This window comes from Centruroides sculpturatus, unplaced genomic scaffold, assembly GCF_000671375.1.
Source record: "Centruroides sculpturatus isolate CEXI.00-Female unplaced genomic scaffold, Cexi_2.0 scaffold341, whole genome shotgun sequence".
In the NCBI taxonomy this organism is placed as follows: domain Eukaryota; kingdom Metazoa; phylum Arthropoda; class Arachnida; order Scorpiones; family Buthidae; genus Centruroides; species Centruroides sculpturatus.
In genome coordinates, this window is record NW_019384623.1 from 372,395 (window position 1) to 388,975 (window position 16,581).

Here is a 16,581-nt window from a genome sequence, read left to right on the forward strand (position 1 = left end):
TGCATTTGCAAACCGCGGAAATTCATAATTTATTTGTTTTGTTAATTTAATTAATTTAATAAAGTCATTAATTACATCTTCTTTTAGATATATTTCACTTCTTTCCACACAGAGGACTATCTAATAATGCAAAAATCATGCAACCTAATTTGGCTTCTCTTTTATAATGTTTAACATTTCTAATTTTCTAATTGATCCTTCAACAGTAGCTACTGATACGGATAGAATAAAAAGTTAAGTAAATAAAGTAAAATCTTCCAGAAACTCACTCACCAAAACACTGTATTTTAGTAATTAGTAAATAAAATAATTATCTGATAGACATATTTTCTGATAAATCTTTTCTAATCGGAAGATCAAATTACCAAACCGAAGCGGAAATTATAAAGAGAATACAGAGGAATATTTTTAAAGATATTCTTATGCTGACTGTATATATAAGGTCAGAACCGTGCTAATATATAATACGAAAGGAAACTGCCTCAGGCGCCAAATTACAATAGAAATATAAGTACAGTACTGTATAATGTATTGGTACACGTCAGGCTGTCTTTCAGAAGTCAAAATTACAGATTTTTTTGTTCGAGAAATACAATGTAATTTTTCACTTGTTTTATTAAAATAATTTATTTACAATGACTACTAATTTTGAGTTATTGCTTTATCTAAGACGTCATAAAAAACGTCGATTTTATAAACTGATTTTTGATGTCGAACAGATAATTTGAAGCATTTTCGTTGTTTTTTATTTCTTTGTTGGAATTTGTTTTCAAAAATGAAGAATATTCCGAATTTTTTGCAATTTCTTTAGGTTCATATTTAATTGCTTTTGGAACTGCTTCTTGTTCTTGTCTGATATGTAGTTTTTTCGTGCGAACATTAAAAGTTTTATGAATTTGTATTCATACGACTTAAGGCTTTTCAAGATCGTTGCATATGAGATAGATTCAATTACCAAGAATACAAGGGAATTCTACCAGTAAATGTGATTCATTTACTGCTAGTGTTAGTTATGTAAGGAATATATTATTCAAGTTATTTGTCTATAAATGTAAAACGTAAACAGTTATTGATATTTCATAATTTCTGTTCTTTTCAAATATTTCATAGATTAAATTTTCATTTTATTACTTGAAAATATTATAAATGATCAATATTTGTAGCTATAAATTTAGTTTTTTGGCTTTATAAAAACTTTAAAATTTTACTAAAAATATCAATAATTGTATAGTTTATCCTATACAATTATTACAACTTATCCTATAGTTTAAATTTTGAATTGTAAGAAATTAATTTTTTTTCTGTTCCAGGGATTTGGGAAAATAATCATGGATTTGTAGATGTTTTTATGTTTTTTACAGAAAATTTGATATTTCATTCACATTTATCAAGAATGGAAATCAGAAAAATGAAATCGGTATTTACTTAAAATATTTCGGCAGATTAATTTGTTACCAAAATGTATTATGTGTGTGTCATTTAGATAAATAATTATTAAAGTTAAAATCCACTAATTGAAAACAGAAAATCAGTAATGTAATATTCGTTCATTAAAATTTTCTTTCTTTTTTTTTTTAAGCTTAAAAAACTGTTTTATTATCAACTTAATATGGACGAGGATTAAAATAAATTTAAAGATGGGTATCGAAAAGCGATTTTTGGTGGCTGTAAAGTGAGTCACCTTACAAATTAAACGACAAAGTAGTTCGACGTCTAATTTCTCGGTTTTTCTCTATTTTGTAGGCTAGAATCAAGATCTATCGTGTGCCTGTGCAGTTTTTGAAGCATAATTTATTTTACACGTTACCTAAAAAAAGCGCAAATTAAAATTAAATCAACCGGTTCCGAGTGGATAAAAACCACTAAACACTGGTAATTGATTGCGGATTCGCGCCTCGCAAACGAACTGGTCCACGTGGAGTTTTCCGGGTTTTCTTCACGTCAGTAACGCCTAAATAGGGGCCAGTCTCCCTTAAAAGACATCCCCTGAGGCATTCCCTCTCGACAGATCGCCCATGTGTCGCGTTGCCGTTATCAAATAAACCAAACCAAAATAAAATGAAATATCGTGCTTTTTATTACTTGAAATAAATTTGATTTTTCTGAAAACTTTTTAAATATCCACAAATAGAATATGTAAACTATTATAATATACCAAACCAACGAATTCAGTTGAGATTTTTACGTGTAATTTCTGATTCTCCAGTAAACATTGAAAGATCTTATCTTTTTATATTATTTCCGAAAATATTTTACGAATTCTGAAGAATAACAAAAATAATGAATCTATATTATTTGTAGATATTTATAACAGCTGGATTATGTGATTGCAGTAAATTTTCTGCAATTTATTCTCAGGACCGATACAGCAATACTGAATATGATCTATAGGAAAAATTTTTATTTTTAGACTCCCATATCGTTGTAAATTGTAATAAATAAACTTCATTTGTCTCAATAAATATATTTCCAAAACGAAATAAAATATATATTTTATAAATCAAGAATACTTATCTTACAAGGAGGCTTCCAAGCATTGACATTTTGTTAAAATTTTAATACGTTTTTAAACCACTTCTTCTAGTGCACGATGGCGTAATTCATGTCATTGTACAGAAGTTTACGAGAAATCATTGTTTAAATTTTACCGTGTGCGTTATACATTGAGTTTTATAAACGAATTGTAACTAGTAAGAGTGGGAGAGTAAGGCACTAGACTAAAAAAACTAGACTCGCGGTTTCGTCTAGATTTTTTAAATTTATTTTTAAATTTTTTCTGAAGTGTGCAAATCAGTAAATTACAGTATTACAAAATATACATTTTCCCCAAAAATACTATTTTGTAATTATTAAAATCATTCGCATATTTTAAAACTGTGAATAGTGAATCCATATTTTCATACAGTTGATGGTTTAAAAATATGCGAATGATTTTAATAATTACAAAGTACTATTTTTGGACCAAACATATTTTTTATTAATTTAATTCTCTGGATTGCATACTTCGGGAAAAATTATGAAGACAGTTAGAAAAAGAATGCAGAACGAATCCGAGACGAGAGTCCAGTTTTTTAACCTAGTATCTTATTCGCTCGTCCACTCCTACTCATTACAATTCGATATTTAACTGACACGGTAAAGTTTAAACAATGATTTATTTCTCGTAAACTACTGCTCATTAGCACGAGCCATGCTACCATGCCTGAAGAGAAGTGTGTAAAAAAACATTAAAATTTCAACAAAATCCAGGATATCAAAGCCTTGCTATAGCTTGTTAGCAAAATAGAAATTGTTGCTCCCTATTTTGCTGAGTTCAAAAATCTGAGCTTATTCTTGTTATATGAAAGCTACACCAGTGCAGCGCATATTCTAACGTGCAACTGGATGCAAAATTTATATGGGAATCCATATTTGTGTAGTGATTAATTTTCCGATTCTGGGTTTTATAAGTATTTCTTTCTTCTGGTTATGTTAAAATTAAAATTTTTACCTAAATGATACAGTTTAGGGTAAAAACTGTCCAAAAAAGGAACCCGAATAAAAAGGAAACTATCGTAAATAGAAAAAATTCTTCGGAGCAGAGAAGTTTTCTGTGTTAAAAAAGAACCCGTTCAAAACGGAAACCTTCCAAATCGAAAAAATATTTAGTAAAGTGCGATTCCGTTTTACACAGGTTTACAAAGGTTTACTGTATATTTTATCGGGTTCGCGAAAAAAATCACTATGGAAGGAATGTTGTTAGGATTTACCATTTGTATTAAATATATAAAGTAGATATTATTTTATGCAGCCGCAACATCAATACCATCATCTAAATTATAATCCCCAACCACAAAGCACGTATTGTACAATAAATAATATCGCATGCAGGTTCACAGTACATATTGCGTATGTCTAAGAATTAAGATTGAACGGTGGCTGAAATAAACTTAAAGTAATTATATAGATAAAAGATTTGTGTTATTGCCCTTATTTTCTATTTAGAACTGCTTATTAGCGCTGGATTTATCGGCTTGGCCAAAAAATAAATAAATAAATAACAAAACAAAAAAAACTGGTATTTGTGAGTAGGAAAAAAACCTTAGAATAAGGCCCACATCAGTGGTCCGGATTCAATATATTTCGATTGCTTCTCCTGTCAAGTGACTTTTAAGTGCGATCAAATGTAACATTCTCATCAGTAAGAAAAGGAAACTAGGTGATAGATTTCTATCCATGAACCCCAGAACGATTTAACTGAAAATAATTCACGGAAAAAATGCAAAATTCACGGATTCGGCCGAACCTGCCGCAGGCCTTTTATAAAAAATCTTTTTGTAGTCACAGGGCAAAAAGAGTTTTTAAAAAATCCACCTTATTACTTTGATGATCAATCATAAATCTCATTTTTGTCGATTGGTTGGCTTAATTGAACGCAATATTTGTTTTTCCAGTAAGAAAATATAACTTTAACAAATGTTTTCTTACAATCCTTGCTAATTTCTTTTTGGTCAGGATAGTAATTAGCGGAGCAGTGCTCATATGTCTTAGAACTCTTGCCTTGATGTCATTATCGATCGCCATTGATATGTACTCTGGCGAACACGCATTAGAAAGATCAGAAAGACTTCATATAAAAGTTCACTTTGATATCTCCAACTTCACTCGTTTTACTTTGACCAAAGAGAAGTTCCCAACCGAATGGTCAACTCGACTGCAACAACATAGAATTGCAAATATCTTGATGGAAAGGCGACGCGACCAGTTGACGCCCCAATGCATTACACCCATTGTGTCTCGAGTCGGCGCGCCCTGATTATAATAACGACGCAAGTGATTAGTTGTAATGCATTCTGTAGTTCTACTCGATAATATTTTTTAGATTTTCAGATTATTATTAAATATAATAAATCGAAAGATCATTTACTTAGAAAGTAACCAGATAGACAGTTAATGCTGTAAACTTAAAAAAGAAATCTTTTCGTTTCATCGGAGTGATTCCACATGTCTTTCAAAATATAATTGTGTCGATAATTATTATAATAATTCCCAGAAAATTGATTTGGCTTTTTTACATTTAATATATGTTATTAAGCCAGATTGTTCTCACTCACTGACAAGAAAGGTTTGAATAAAAACAAACTTCTTATTGATAAAATGGAACGCATCTGCCATGTTACCATAAAAATTCAAAATCTCATAAAAATCGAATATTTTATCAGGTGTGAATGTTCGACTCACGACTCCTCTACAATATTACAGAGCCCCTTCGGTCGAATAATTTAAGTGCCATCTAGATACTTTAAAAGGTATTTGTTGATATTAATTTACTTGGAATTGTTTTGCATTTATTGCCTATTATTTATTAAATTGTTTAAATAATATTTAATACTATAATGATAGTTGGGGTTGGACGCCCAATACTGATCAGAGGCAGAGCTGTTGATATTTGAAAAGTCAATATCGCAATCCGAAACCAATTCGATATTACGATATTATATCATTTCTGGTAGAGTATTATGTTGTAATGCTAAAAATATAATGAAATTAATAGAAATAATTCTAGATATAAATTTACGCTTCTAAATATTTTTAGCTATTAAATATCAAATATTGTATTATAATGAAACAATAAATTTGTATTTATTAGTGAAAAATAATAAAATATCTTATCGATAAATCATACGTAATAATTTAATCTTTATTTAATTTAACTTTTATTTGTTTTTAGCTACTTTTCCTATATTTTTCTTAAAGTTTGTTAAAAAGATACGTGTTAGTTATTTGCATAACTTTATACAGTGTAAGTTTATTATACGATTTTCGTTTAAGATTTCTTTTTATTAAAGTACAGTGTATTTTAACTTACGTTTGATAAAAGCAACGCGTTCTTATCTTGGGATAAAAGCGAAGATTAAAAGAGATTAAAAACAAAATCGTTTCTTCACCCTAAGACATTGTATCGTATGTTTCGAGAAGATAATAGTCTTAGGCAATCAGTAATTTTACGGAATTTGCATTAATCGAATTCAGATTTTTATCAACAATATAGCTTACTGGACGTAGATCATGCATTAATTATTGTATTTCCTTTGGGATAATTATGACCCATTTTTGTTTCTTTTAAAGGTATAGGCGACATATTTAGTTTTCTGTAAAGTTTAAGAAAGGAAAGAATAGAATATTATTTTATTAATACGAAACAGAAAAAGATATAGGGTGAAAGCTGGTGAGATGCCTAGTCCGGAGAGACTCCTAGAGGTTGTTTGTTCAAATAATACTCAATAGAGCACATCACTATTCAATGGTGACTGTGCTTAATGTTCTCGTGTTTTATTATTTCTGAATGGTTGTTTTGTTGATTTTTTCGTTAAAAATTAGTTTTTATTTATGATGATAAGCTTATAAAAACATTATAAAGTTTTGCGATATTCACATTTATATGAAAAATTCTGAAATTCGAATACATTTATGTGATATTTCTGTCATATGAAAGGATAGTTAAATTAAGAGGTTATGCTGGAGCCGAAAGCGGAGGCTCTCTAATAATTTTAATCTGTAATGTAGAACTGGGCATCTCTCCTGTATGCCTAGTGGATTTAAGAGCGAGATGCGTATTTTAATGAAATGTTTTTATGAACTCAATAAATTTATTAATATTAGATGCCTACTGAATACAAAAGAAGGGAAATTGGTGCTAATAGAGGGAAATGGACTAATCAAGACTTGGTTTTTGAAGCTGAAGCACAAGGTTACAGTAGACTACATAATAATCTACCGAATTCCTGTTAAGCAAGCAAAGAATTTAACATTTAGCATCTTACACTTCGCAGAAGATAATAATTTAGCAAAGCAAACTCTTGGGTCATGGGTCCTAATTGCTAGAAGTTTTAAGGATACATCAGCTCACAGTTCTTTTTGACGCTTTCAGCATGTACTGTACAGTACATCAATATAGGACGCACTTTTCACTCTTGATTTAAATGAGATAATATACTTCCTTGAGATACTTTATCTGATATTAAGCATTTTTAAACCGTAGAAAAGTTAAATATCAGATAAATAATAATTGGATGTCGACGTCTTTTTATCCACACGTTTCTCTTTGGCAATCTTTTCCTTTAGAGTGTTTTTAAAAGTTCGTATTAAGTTCATTCGCTATATATTGACATCTTGTTTAATATTTTTTTAAGAAAAAGAATATCTATGATCAAAAAGTAATCTTACTTTATATTTGTTGTGCTTATTATTACGCCATAATCGTTTTCTGTTTTGAGAGATAGCAAGATATTATCTTGCCCCGGGCGGTCACGTGGTCAGCGCCGGCTATACTCGCAATAAGCCATCAAGAATTTTCTTTACTGATGAATCTAGTTTTAATGTTTAGAAATATTCTTGGTATGTTTTGATACTAATAGAACTTTATGCCACTCTAACATTACAGAAGATAGGTTTTAAAGATATCATTTAATGATTTTGGAAAGAACTATTTAATGCATGTGTTGATCTGTACGTCTGCAAAACTAAATTCTTCGCTGTTCTGAAAGTGGTGTATTATATATAAGTTTCATGAAGGTGTAGGCTGTTTCGACTTTATTTTAGTGGTTGATAATGCGAAAACATATAGAATGTACAACCATCATGTCGAAAGTGAAAATATTCAAGGAATGAAGTGACCAGCCGTCTTTAGCGATCTAATATCCGATCCAGACAGTTATATATCTTCTTAGAACATCTTTCAATGTTCTAAGAAACGATATAAATACTCATTGAAAACCCATCTAGAATGATCTAGGACCGAAACTCTGCACTTTTTATAAGCAATGGCAGTTATCAAATTTGTTAATCAGTAAATTTATTGTCGACTTCTTCAATCGCGATGGTATGTCTTTTATATTCATACACGTTAATATTTTTATTATATTTGTTAAATAGAGATTTTATTTATTTAATTTTTACAATTTTTCTATTTTATACAAAACAAATATATTGTTCTTCATAACTTACATCATTTATTGTGTTTGCATCGTAGAATACTTTCTGTAATCTGATAAATTTAAATTCAGTATTTTTGAAATTTACTTAATTGTAATTTTGAAATTTTCTTAAACAGACTTCGTGTACCGTAATTCACTCATCGAATTTATCGATGTTATGAAGGCGACGACAGAGTATTAAATCTAACAAATACTTTCGGCGTAACAACAAATGATTATACATAATCTTAGAACATTTTAACAAGCAATTTTATTAGTAGTAAATAGAAAATAAAATTACTTACAGTTCCCGGAATCATTACATTATAGTTGTACATTATTTTTGTAATCTTCGTTTCCACCTCGACAGACTGTAACGTATGTGGATTCCATAGGTTTTAGAAAAGAGGTTTTTATTGACATTTTGACAGAATTATATTCAACAGGATAGGAGGTAGCCAACAGAAAATCCATAATTTAAGTTACATTTTTAGAATATCTCTTGATTTATATTGTTTAAAGTTATAATTACGTAATTTAAAAAATAAACTGCTACACGACAATCCAAAACTCATCGAAAGTCTCCGAGAAAGCTTTATGAACACGATTGATTTTGTTAGATTTTGTTCAATGCTTGCATTCGATCTATTCATTTAAATTGTAAATTGTAAATATAGCACCATAATTCATATTCATATTAATGTACACGTATATATATACTGTATATATATAGCCTATATATATATATGTGTGTGTGTGTTTATTTATTTATATCATGTGAATTGTAGTGTAGTAGAACTTTGATTAACCTAAAATCAATTATTCGAATCTTATAACATAATCCGAAAAATCGATTAACCAAAATCGACTTCACAGAATACTACTCACAGAAATTACAAAGTTTTTACGCAATAACGATTGCCGGCGATGTTCTGTAAGTGCCGCTATCGAGCTATCTCTATCAACACTACTGTTAAGTTTTATTTATTACAGTACAAATGGAAAAGCATGTTTAATGTCACAGACTTCTAATGCTTCACTGTGCCTAAGCACAGTGAAGCATCTGATGCCTAAAAAAGAAAGAACGTTGACACTTTTGTTCAGGATATTTATCTTTATAATGTTTTTACTATCAAGTTTTATCGATTATCCGAAATTGTTCCGTCCTCGACTATTTCGGATAATCGACCCTCTACTGTATATATTATACAGATTATAAAAAGATTATAAATATAAATAGTATGAATGAATACGCCAGTTTGAGCCGTGAAAGTATAGGCCTATAGCATACTCGTTCTTTTCGTGGCTAGTAGTATTCTTGTCTCCCCGCTATGATGTACAGCACATTTTTACAGTATATTGTAGTTATATAAATTGGTATTCCTAGAATGCGGTTATTATGTGCAATGTACACTCACTAAAGAGACAATGTGTCTAAATACATTTGATATACAAAAATAAATATAAAAGATTGAATAAAAAATGTGGAATGAAATTTCTCTTTGTGTTCACTGGTCTATGGTTAACTTGATAAAAAGTATGTGCATTTTTAGATTCCGATTAACCAAAAGAAAATGAAAAATTTTATATATTATTCTTTCAATTTAATAAAATTGAAGGATTTATTTAAAATGACAGTTTAAATTTTGAATGAATTTCTAAAGAATAGAAGCGCAATTTGATATACAGTGCAAACGAAAAACAGAAAAACTAATAAAAATATCGAAGAAAGATTTTTATATTTTTATTAAAACTTATTCGGTTATGCACGCGACCTCCAACAGATGGCGGCAAAAATCTAATGCTTTTTCTATTGAGAAAAACCTTTTTCCAAAAATTCTGGAAAACGGAAGCAGATAGAAGTAAACAGTTTTCTGCGTTAGAACCTTATTTACGTTAGAAACTTATGGTTCAGAACTTTGAAAATTCAATTTGTTAATTTTCTACGATGTTAAAAACGTAGAAAATTAACAAATTGAATTTTCAAAGTTCTGAACCACAAGTTTCTAACGTAAATAAGGTTCTAACGCAGAAAACTGTTTACTTCTATCTGCTTCCGTTTTCCAGAATTTTTGGAAAAATGTTTTTCTCAATAGAAAAAGCATTAGATTTTTGCCGCCATCTGTTGGAGATCGCATGCATAAAGAGGATAGAAAACAAAAAATAAAAATAGGAAATTAATATCGACCCGGTCATTCACTCTATCAATTATCTGTACATCAGCTACCAATAGCCAAGTTGTATCGGACAAGAGAACGGACGGATGGAGACTGTCGAGGATGTTTCCGTTTAATTGGTTCCATTATGAAAAATGTATTGTTTCCAATTAACGCAGTTAATCAAATTTCAAATAAATTATCTTCAGTTTTTCATTTTCTTTAATAGAGCTGAAACATCGACTAATTTTAATTTTATATCTTTTCTGATTTAAAAATTTAATACTTATCTAAACTAAAATTTATTATTTAAATATTTCGATTATTTTTTAAATAGTTTAGAGTGTCGAAATAATAATTTAATTTTTTAATAAAAGCACTTGTATTTTAATATTAAATGTTTAGTGGATGTACTGCACAATAAAGAGAATTATTTACAAATCTATTTTGTAGATACTGTATATTGTAATTTTTATCGTTAGCCTTTATAAAATTAACATATAAAGAAAACATTTAAGTTATAACTCATAACTGAAATATAGATTGTGTGTATACGTTAAGATTCTAGTATTTCCCAGTACAAAGTAGTGAAAACTCGAATAGTCTCAGTCCTTTTGAGTATTGTATTTATTGTATTATTTTGGTGACCAAACAAATATCATGAATTCCTTTAAAATTAAAATGCGAATAAACTTCAACGATAGGAAATGTTTCGTACACATACACAATCACTGAAGATTTGTGAACTGAAAATTTCTGGGCGAATTACAGTTTATTCGCGAGTAATAAAACAGTTTGTAGACAGTTCAATTATAGCCTTTGGGCAAATTTTAGATTGTCCGCTACCAGCTGATCAGAAACCCGAAATCAGAAATTATTTCGAATTTCGATACTTCGTTCTGGATTATTCTATATTTATCCAGTCAATCTAAGATGGCTACTGCGCTTTGATACTAATGTACTGTACATGTATATATACAGATAGTCTTCGATTTTCGGACGACTTCGTGCCTAGAAATGTCCGAAAGTTGAACAATAGAGATTCGTATAATAAAAACTACAAAATCTATTATTAAGGCAGAAAAGTTTGTTTTTATAATGAATATATTACAAAGCATTAAAAAAATTACTTAAAATAAAATGCGAATTTGATGTACGAAAAGATAGTTAAAGATATCAAATTACTGTATCGTGAAAGAAAGAGAGCGTGTCCGAAAGACGAACGTGTACATTATATTTTTTAATTTCGATTTAAAGATAATTTTAATTAAATCTGATAACTGATATAAAAATTATAATATATAATTTGTAATTATAAATTATCTATTTTAGCTCACATATTAAAAATAATATTTTGTAAATAAAACAGCAAACATTGATTTTCTTTATATTTCACAGGAAATCTCTATTCTGTTTGTTTAGTAAAGTAAAACACGAAATGGCAGGCAGAAAACAAAATCGTCGTATCGAATCGATGACAAACACACGAATATTTGCTTAAGACGTCATATATTATTATTGTTGTTATTATTATATCATCGATTTTTTACTCGAATTTCACTACTATCGATTGCCATAATCGATGAGACGATATTAATTCGCCATCGAATTTCGTCGAAATTGTAAAATTATTTAAATAATATTTGTTCGCAACATAAAGGCAAATAATAGAAATTATCGATCGAAGAAATACTTGAAGAATAAATGTGTTTATAGCAATGTAGAGGTTGTATAGTTTACATTTAACTACGTGGAAATATATGTTAAAGAGAATAATGAAATATAGATAAACCGATATCAAATTTTCATGATCAATAAGACGCGTAAACATAGCTTGAATTATTGAAAAAGTAATGAAATTCTCACGAATAGTTATATCGATAATCGCGAGTAATTTTATATTCCGATAATTCCCACACGTTTGCTTTTTTTAGAAGCTATAAAGCAAAATACAGTTGGTTTTTTTTTAATTTGTAAACACTTGAACGTTAAAAAGATTAATGTAAATAACAGTAATATTTTTAAATTAAGAGTTGGTACGATTTTTGAGACGTAAATATAGAAGAAAGGTCAATTATATGTTTACTAATTTTAATGTTTTCTATTCTTTTTCTTCATTTGTCAAAAATCGAATAAACTTGGCGGTGGACTGCGGTTTCCTATCGCTCTAAGATCACGCACTTATTTTGTGCTTAACAATAAGTAAGCTATTTGAAACGGCGACCAAGAATTAAATAATGATTTATTTTTATATTATCTTAATTAAGTTTGTTTAAGTCTTTTTAACGCTGTACTGGGAACAGTCGAAAATGCAGAATTGTTGAACTCTTTCGAAAAGTTAGGAGTTGCTTAATCAATAATTACAGTTGAAAATTCGAAAATATCTATTAGCCGAGGTCTTCTATGTTAATTTTTATACCTTCTTCATAGACATCGCAATAATATCAATAAATATAAAATATTGTGTTTCTGTTATTCAAAGATTAGGCTATATTAGTCTTTATAATACTTCATGTTTAATTTACTTGTGTATCTTACAGTATACGCTATTTTGAGTATCTTAGAGGGAATTTTAATAAACATTGAAACTATTTGATTTCAATGACGGCGATTCTGTAGCTAACACCACGAAAATTAAACCGGAAAATTTTCACTTTTCTTATTTCTAATGAAAATTTATTTATAAAAGTAAAAGAGAAAAAGTTTATGTAGCGAAATAGGAAATTTTTTATAAATGAAAATGAAATTTATTTTAATTACTCTGGACTGAATCGATTGGAATAAATTATTTCGAGATTCATTCACAAAGTTAACATCAAACATTGATCGATTATCGATAATTAAATCGATTAATTGTGTCTATTTATAAAGTATGTAAATATATACTAGCTGTACACGTTTATATGTTACATAAATTTTAATACATGAACACTTATTACAGCATATATTCTAGAACATTTTTAAGTATTTTGTGGACCCGTTTATATTTTTATTTTACGAATTTTCTTTGTAAGTTAATTAAGTTAAGATAGAAGTGTTCGTAACGAATTGTATCGGTCATCTTTCCTAGAAATCTCCGGAGATGACGCATCAATTGTTATTGTACAGTACATATGCATATGGCGGGAACAGATGTGACACTCGATCCCGCTGGCATCCGATAACTTTAGAAAGTCTAATCTTATGAATAACAATTCAAATAAAGGTCGTTGCCAATAAAAATGTACCCTCGTCCGGAATGCATGTAGCAAACTCCACTTTCTTTGTTATTTACACGTAAATTTGAATTTGCGGAAGAACGTGTTAAAGAAACGAATCCGCATTCCAACTCTACATCAGTTGTTTCTTTCTGTACTTTTCATTGTCAGATATTTTGATTACTTCGATTTAAATTTAAGCTGTATTTTACACGACAGATGAGTACTTTCGGTCGAGAATCTCTAGAGAAAATTTCCAGTCTTTCCTTTAATAATTAACATGGAATAAATAGAGCCAATCGTGTTGCCTATGCAAAATTTTATTAATTATTCTGTTTCTACAATATAAAAAATTGGGATTTTATTACAAGCATTTTATATAAATAATTTTTATAATGATTTAATATATTAATTTTACTGAGATCTTTCACGTAAACCGATTTTCATTTAGTTAATTTCATAATTAAAATCCTAAATATATTTATGGGCGTTAGAGCAGTTACGTTTTGTAAGAATTAATTAAAAGCCAGATCTTTCTAATACTTTTATTTGTTTTCTCAGGTCGAAATACTTCAAAGGTCAGCGCATTCATGGCGATTGGGACATTCGAGTGGAACAGGTTAGTAAATATTACCTAAATGCCAATTTATCGATTTTAACGCTCGAACTACCAACTAATTTCGTCTTTTAAGTATACCAAGAAGCGCGTGAAAGAAGAGTCAGCCCGGACGTAAACGTCATTCTAATCTCTCTCGACAGGAGGCGCCACCCGGCTGTCTTGGTTTCTGAACGGTTTCGTTACGGAGATTAACGATAACTTTGCCATCAGTTATAAAATAGGCTCGGTACTAGTCTCAATTCACTTGGGATTTTATCTTTTAACTTAATTAATTAATAAGTCTGGGCGATTTCCGTGCGAAACACTGTCTATACCGGTGTTAAAAGTAGCCAATATTTGGTCCCCCCTTTAAAAAAACTCCCTGCGGTCCACCTCGAAATACTTACCAAGTTTTAAAGATGTTTTCGTATTAAAATTTCGCGTGTTAGTCTCCGTCCTCCTTAGATACAGACAAATATTAACATACAGCTTACTTAATACATATTTATTAAGTAATTTATTTGTATATCGATTGTAATGCGGGTTATATACAGCTTGGGTTATTCAATATTTAATCGAACGTAAAGTAAACTCGTGTTATTCGATACGGGTTCACGCCCTCTACCAAAACACGAATAATATTTGTAAAAACACGAAGATGCCAGAGGGTGGTTTGCAGAAATGCGGAAAGAACGATAATAGAAAGTAATGCCGGGAGACAGATTGCGTTGGAAATTTCTCCTGTAGAAGAATATATTGGAACTGGTTAGCGTGGATTATATAAATTGGCGAACGTTACCGGTCTATCCAATAGTGGTTTAATACCCGAGAAGAATTTGGATAATGGAGAAGTGAAATGATGAATAAAATATACGGTAGCCTTGTTCCGAAAATATTCATTATGTTATAACTTATGGAATTTCGTAATATCGTGACTGGAAAGGAATTTAAATTTGTACATGCATTGGATATTGGAATACACATATATATATTCTACAGAAACTTACCGGAAGAAAATAGAGAATTTCTCATTAAATAACTAAAAAAACCAGTTGAATTTTTTCTAAATATTAATTGATTTTAGAGTCGAAGTAACTCTTTAGAACGTCATTCCTCGTTAATCTTATTTTTAAAAAGAATTTCAATTCAAAAGCTTTGTATTTTTTTAAATGAAAACGCTGGATATCAATGTAGTTCGTAGACGTTTATTTTAAAAATTACACTCCTATTTGCTTTATATTGGATATTTTGTATATAATACTATAGGCCTGTTTAATCCCGAGTTTCGTTTGTGCACACCTAAAGATTATAGGTAGACCTTAATATCGAGAAAATAACTCATTTATTACAAATTATTATATAGTGATCACGAATATTTCAAACGGATTTAATTAATAAATAAAGTAAAATATCACATAATGATATTTTACTTGATTGAAATTGAAATTATATTTACATTTGATTACAATTGAAATTATATTTAAATACAGTATTTTGTATTTGCCAATGATAGAAAAAATACTGACTACAGCTAAAATAACATTTGGATTACTCACACATTTTTCGAAGTTTCGCGTAGGCAGAGAACAATTGATAGTATTTACGCTCTGTAGATAGTGAAGAATTGTTTTGGAGAGTATTACTTCCGAGTCGATCTACCTTCGAACAAAATTAATAATTAAATGTTAGGCGATATTCGAACGAAGATATGAATCTATTGTTTTAGAGTTTTTAACAATCGTAAATGTTTTGTAAGCAATTTTCTGTGTTTACATCGTGACTGGACGTCTCTTCCGGAAGGAGGTGGACAAAATCTCTTCGACGTTTGCATCAAAAAGTTATTCGCAATTCTTTCCTTGCCTTTACCTTTCCTCTTTATTTGATTTATTATTTATCTTTCCCTGGTTGGACCGTTCAATAGTTTTTACACTCGATCGCTTTCCTTTAATTTTCCATAAGTCTGAACCATCTTAATTTATCTTTCACTTATTTATTGAGTTTATTTCAGATACACCAGGATTGCCTTAAATGACAAAATCGAAAAAGATCATGTTAACAAAGACAAAAAAATTGGTACAAACAAAAGTCGTAAATCAGAGACAGGTATCGTATAAAACCCTCCATACTGCGACTAAAACAAAGAGGGTAGGTAGAGCGATATCCGCGTCACATCTTTTCTTATTCTTTTAATTCTTTTTTCTTATTTTTTTGGAGAATTCTTTTCTTCTATCTTTATTAACATTAAATATAAGCTTTAAAGCTCAATTCTCGAGGCTCCACTCTATTCACACTTTGTAAAAAAAATCCAAAATGTGTTCTACGATTTGAGATTTAAAAAAAAAAAAAAAACCTATTTATTCCCTTTCCTACAAAAAATGATGCGCAAAGTCACGTCCGATTTTCGTATAAAAGTACTGAATTTTAATTAATAATACGTCGATAAGATATTTTGGAGATTTAGGTTGTATTTAAAATAGAAATTTATACTCTTTAAATAATCTTTACCTAAAATACATATAAAAAATTATACGCAGTAAACCGATCCCAGTTTTTAAAGTCATATTTTCCTTTTGTGTCAGATTTTATCTACACTTTATGTATTTATTTCTAAATATACAAGCCTGTATATATTTTTCTTTTTATCGGCAACTCGCGGTAAACATATTGTAAACAGT

The 16,581-nt window shown here is 29.4% G+C and overlaps 1 protein-coding gene across 1 annotated transcript in view; it reads left to right on the top strand.

Moving 5' to 3' along the window:
• The window catches only part of LOC111625547 (synapsin-like), a gene marked incomplete at its 5' end in the record, with an annotated part of 47,062 nt that overhangs the window by 7,371 nt on the left and 23,110 nt on the right, over nt 1-16,581 (top strand). The window contains one exon of the mRNA XM_023368711.1: nt 13,870-13,927. Within this exon, the coding sequence (XP_023224479.1) occupies nt 13,870-13,927 (58 nt within the window). The remainder of the gene's footprint in view (nt 1-13,869; nt 13,928-16,581) is intronic.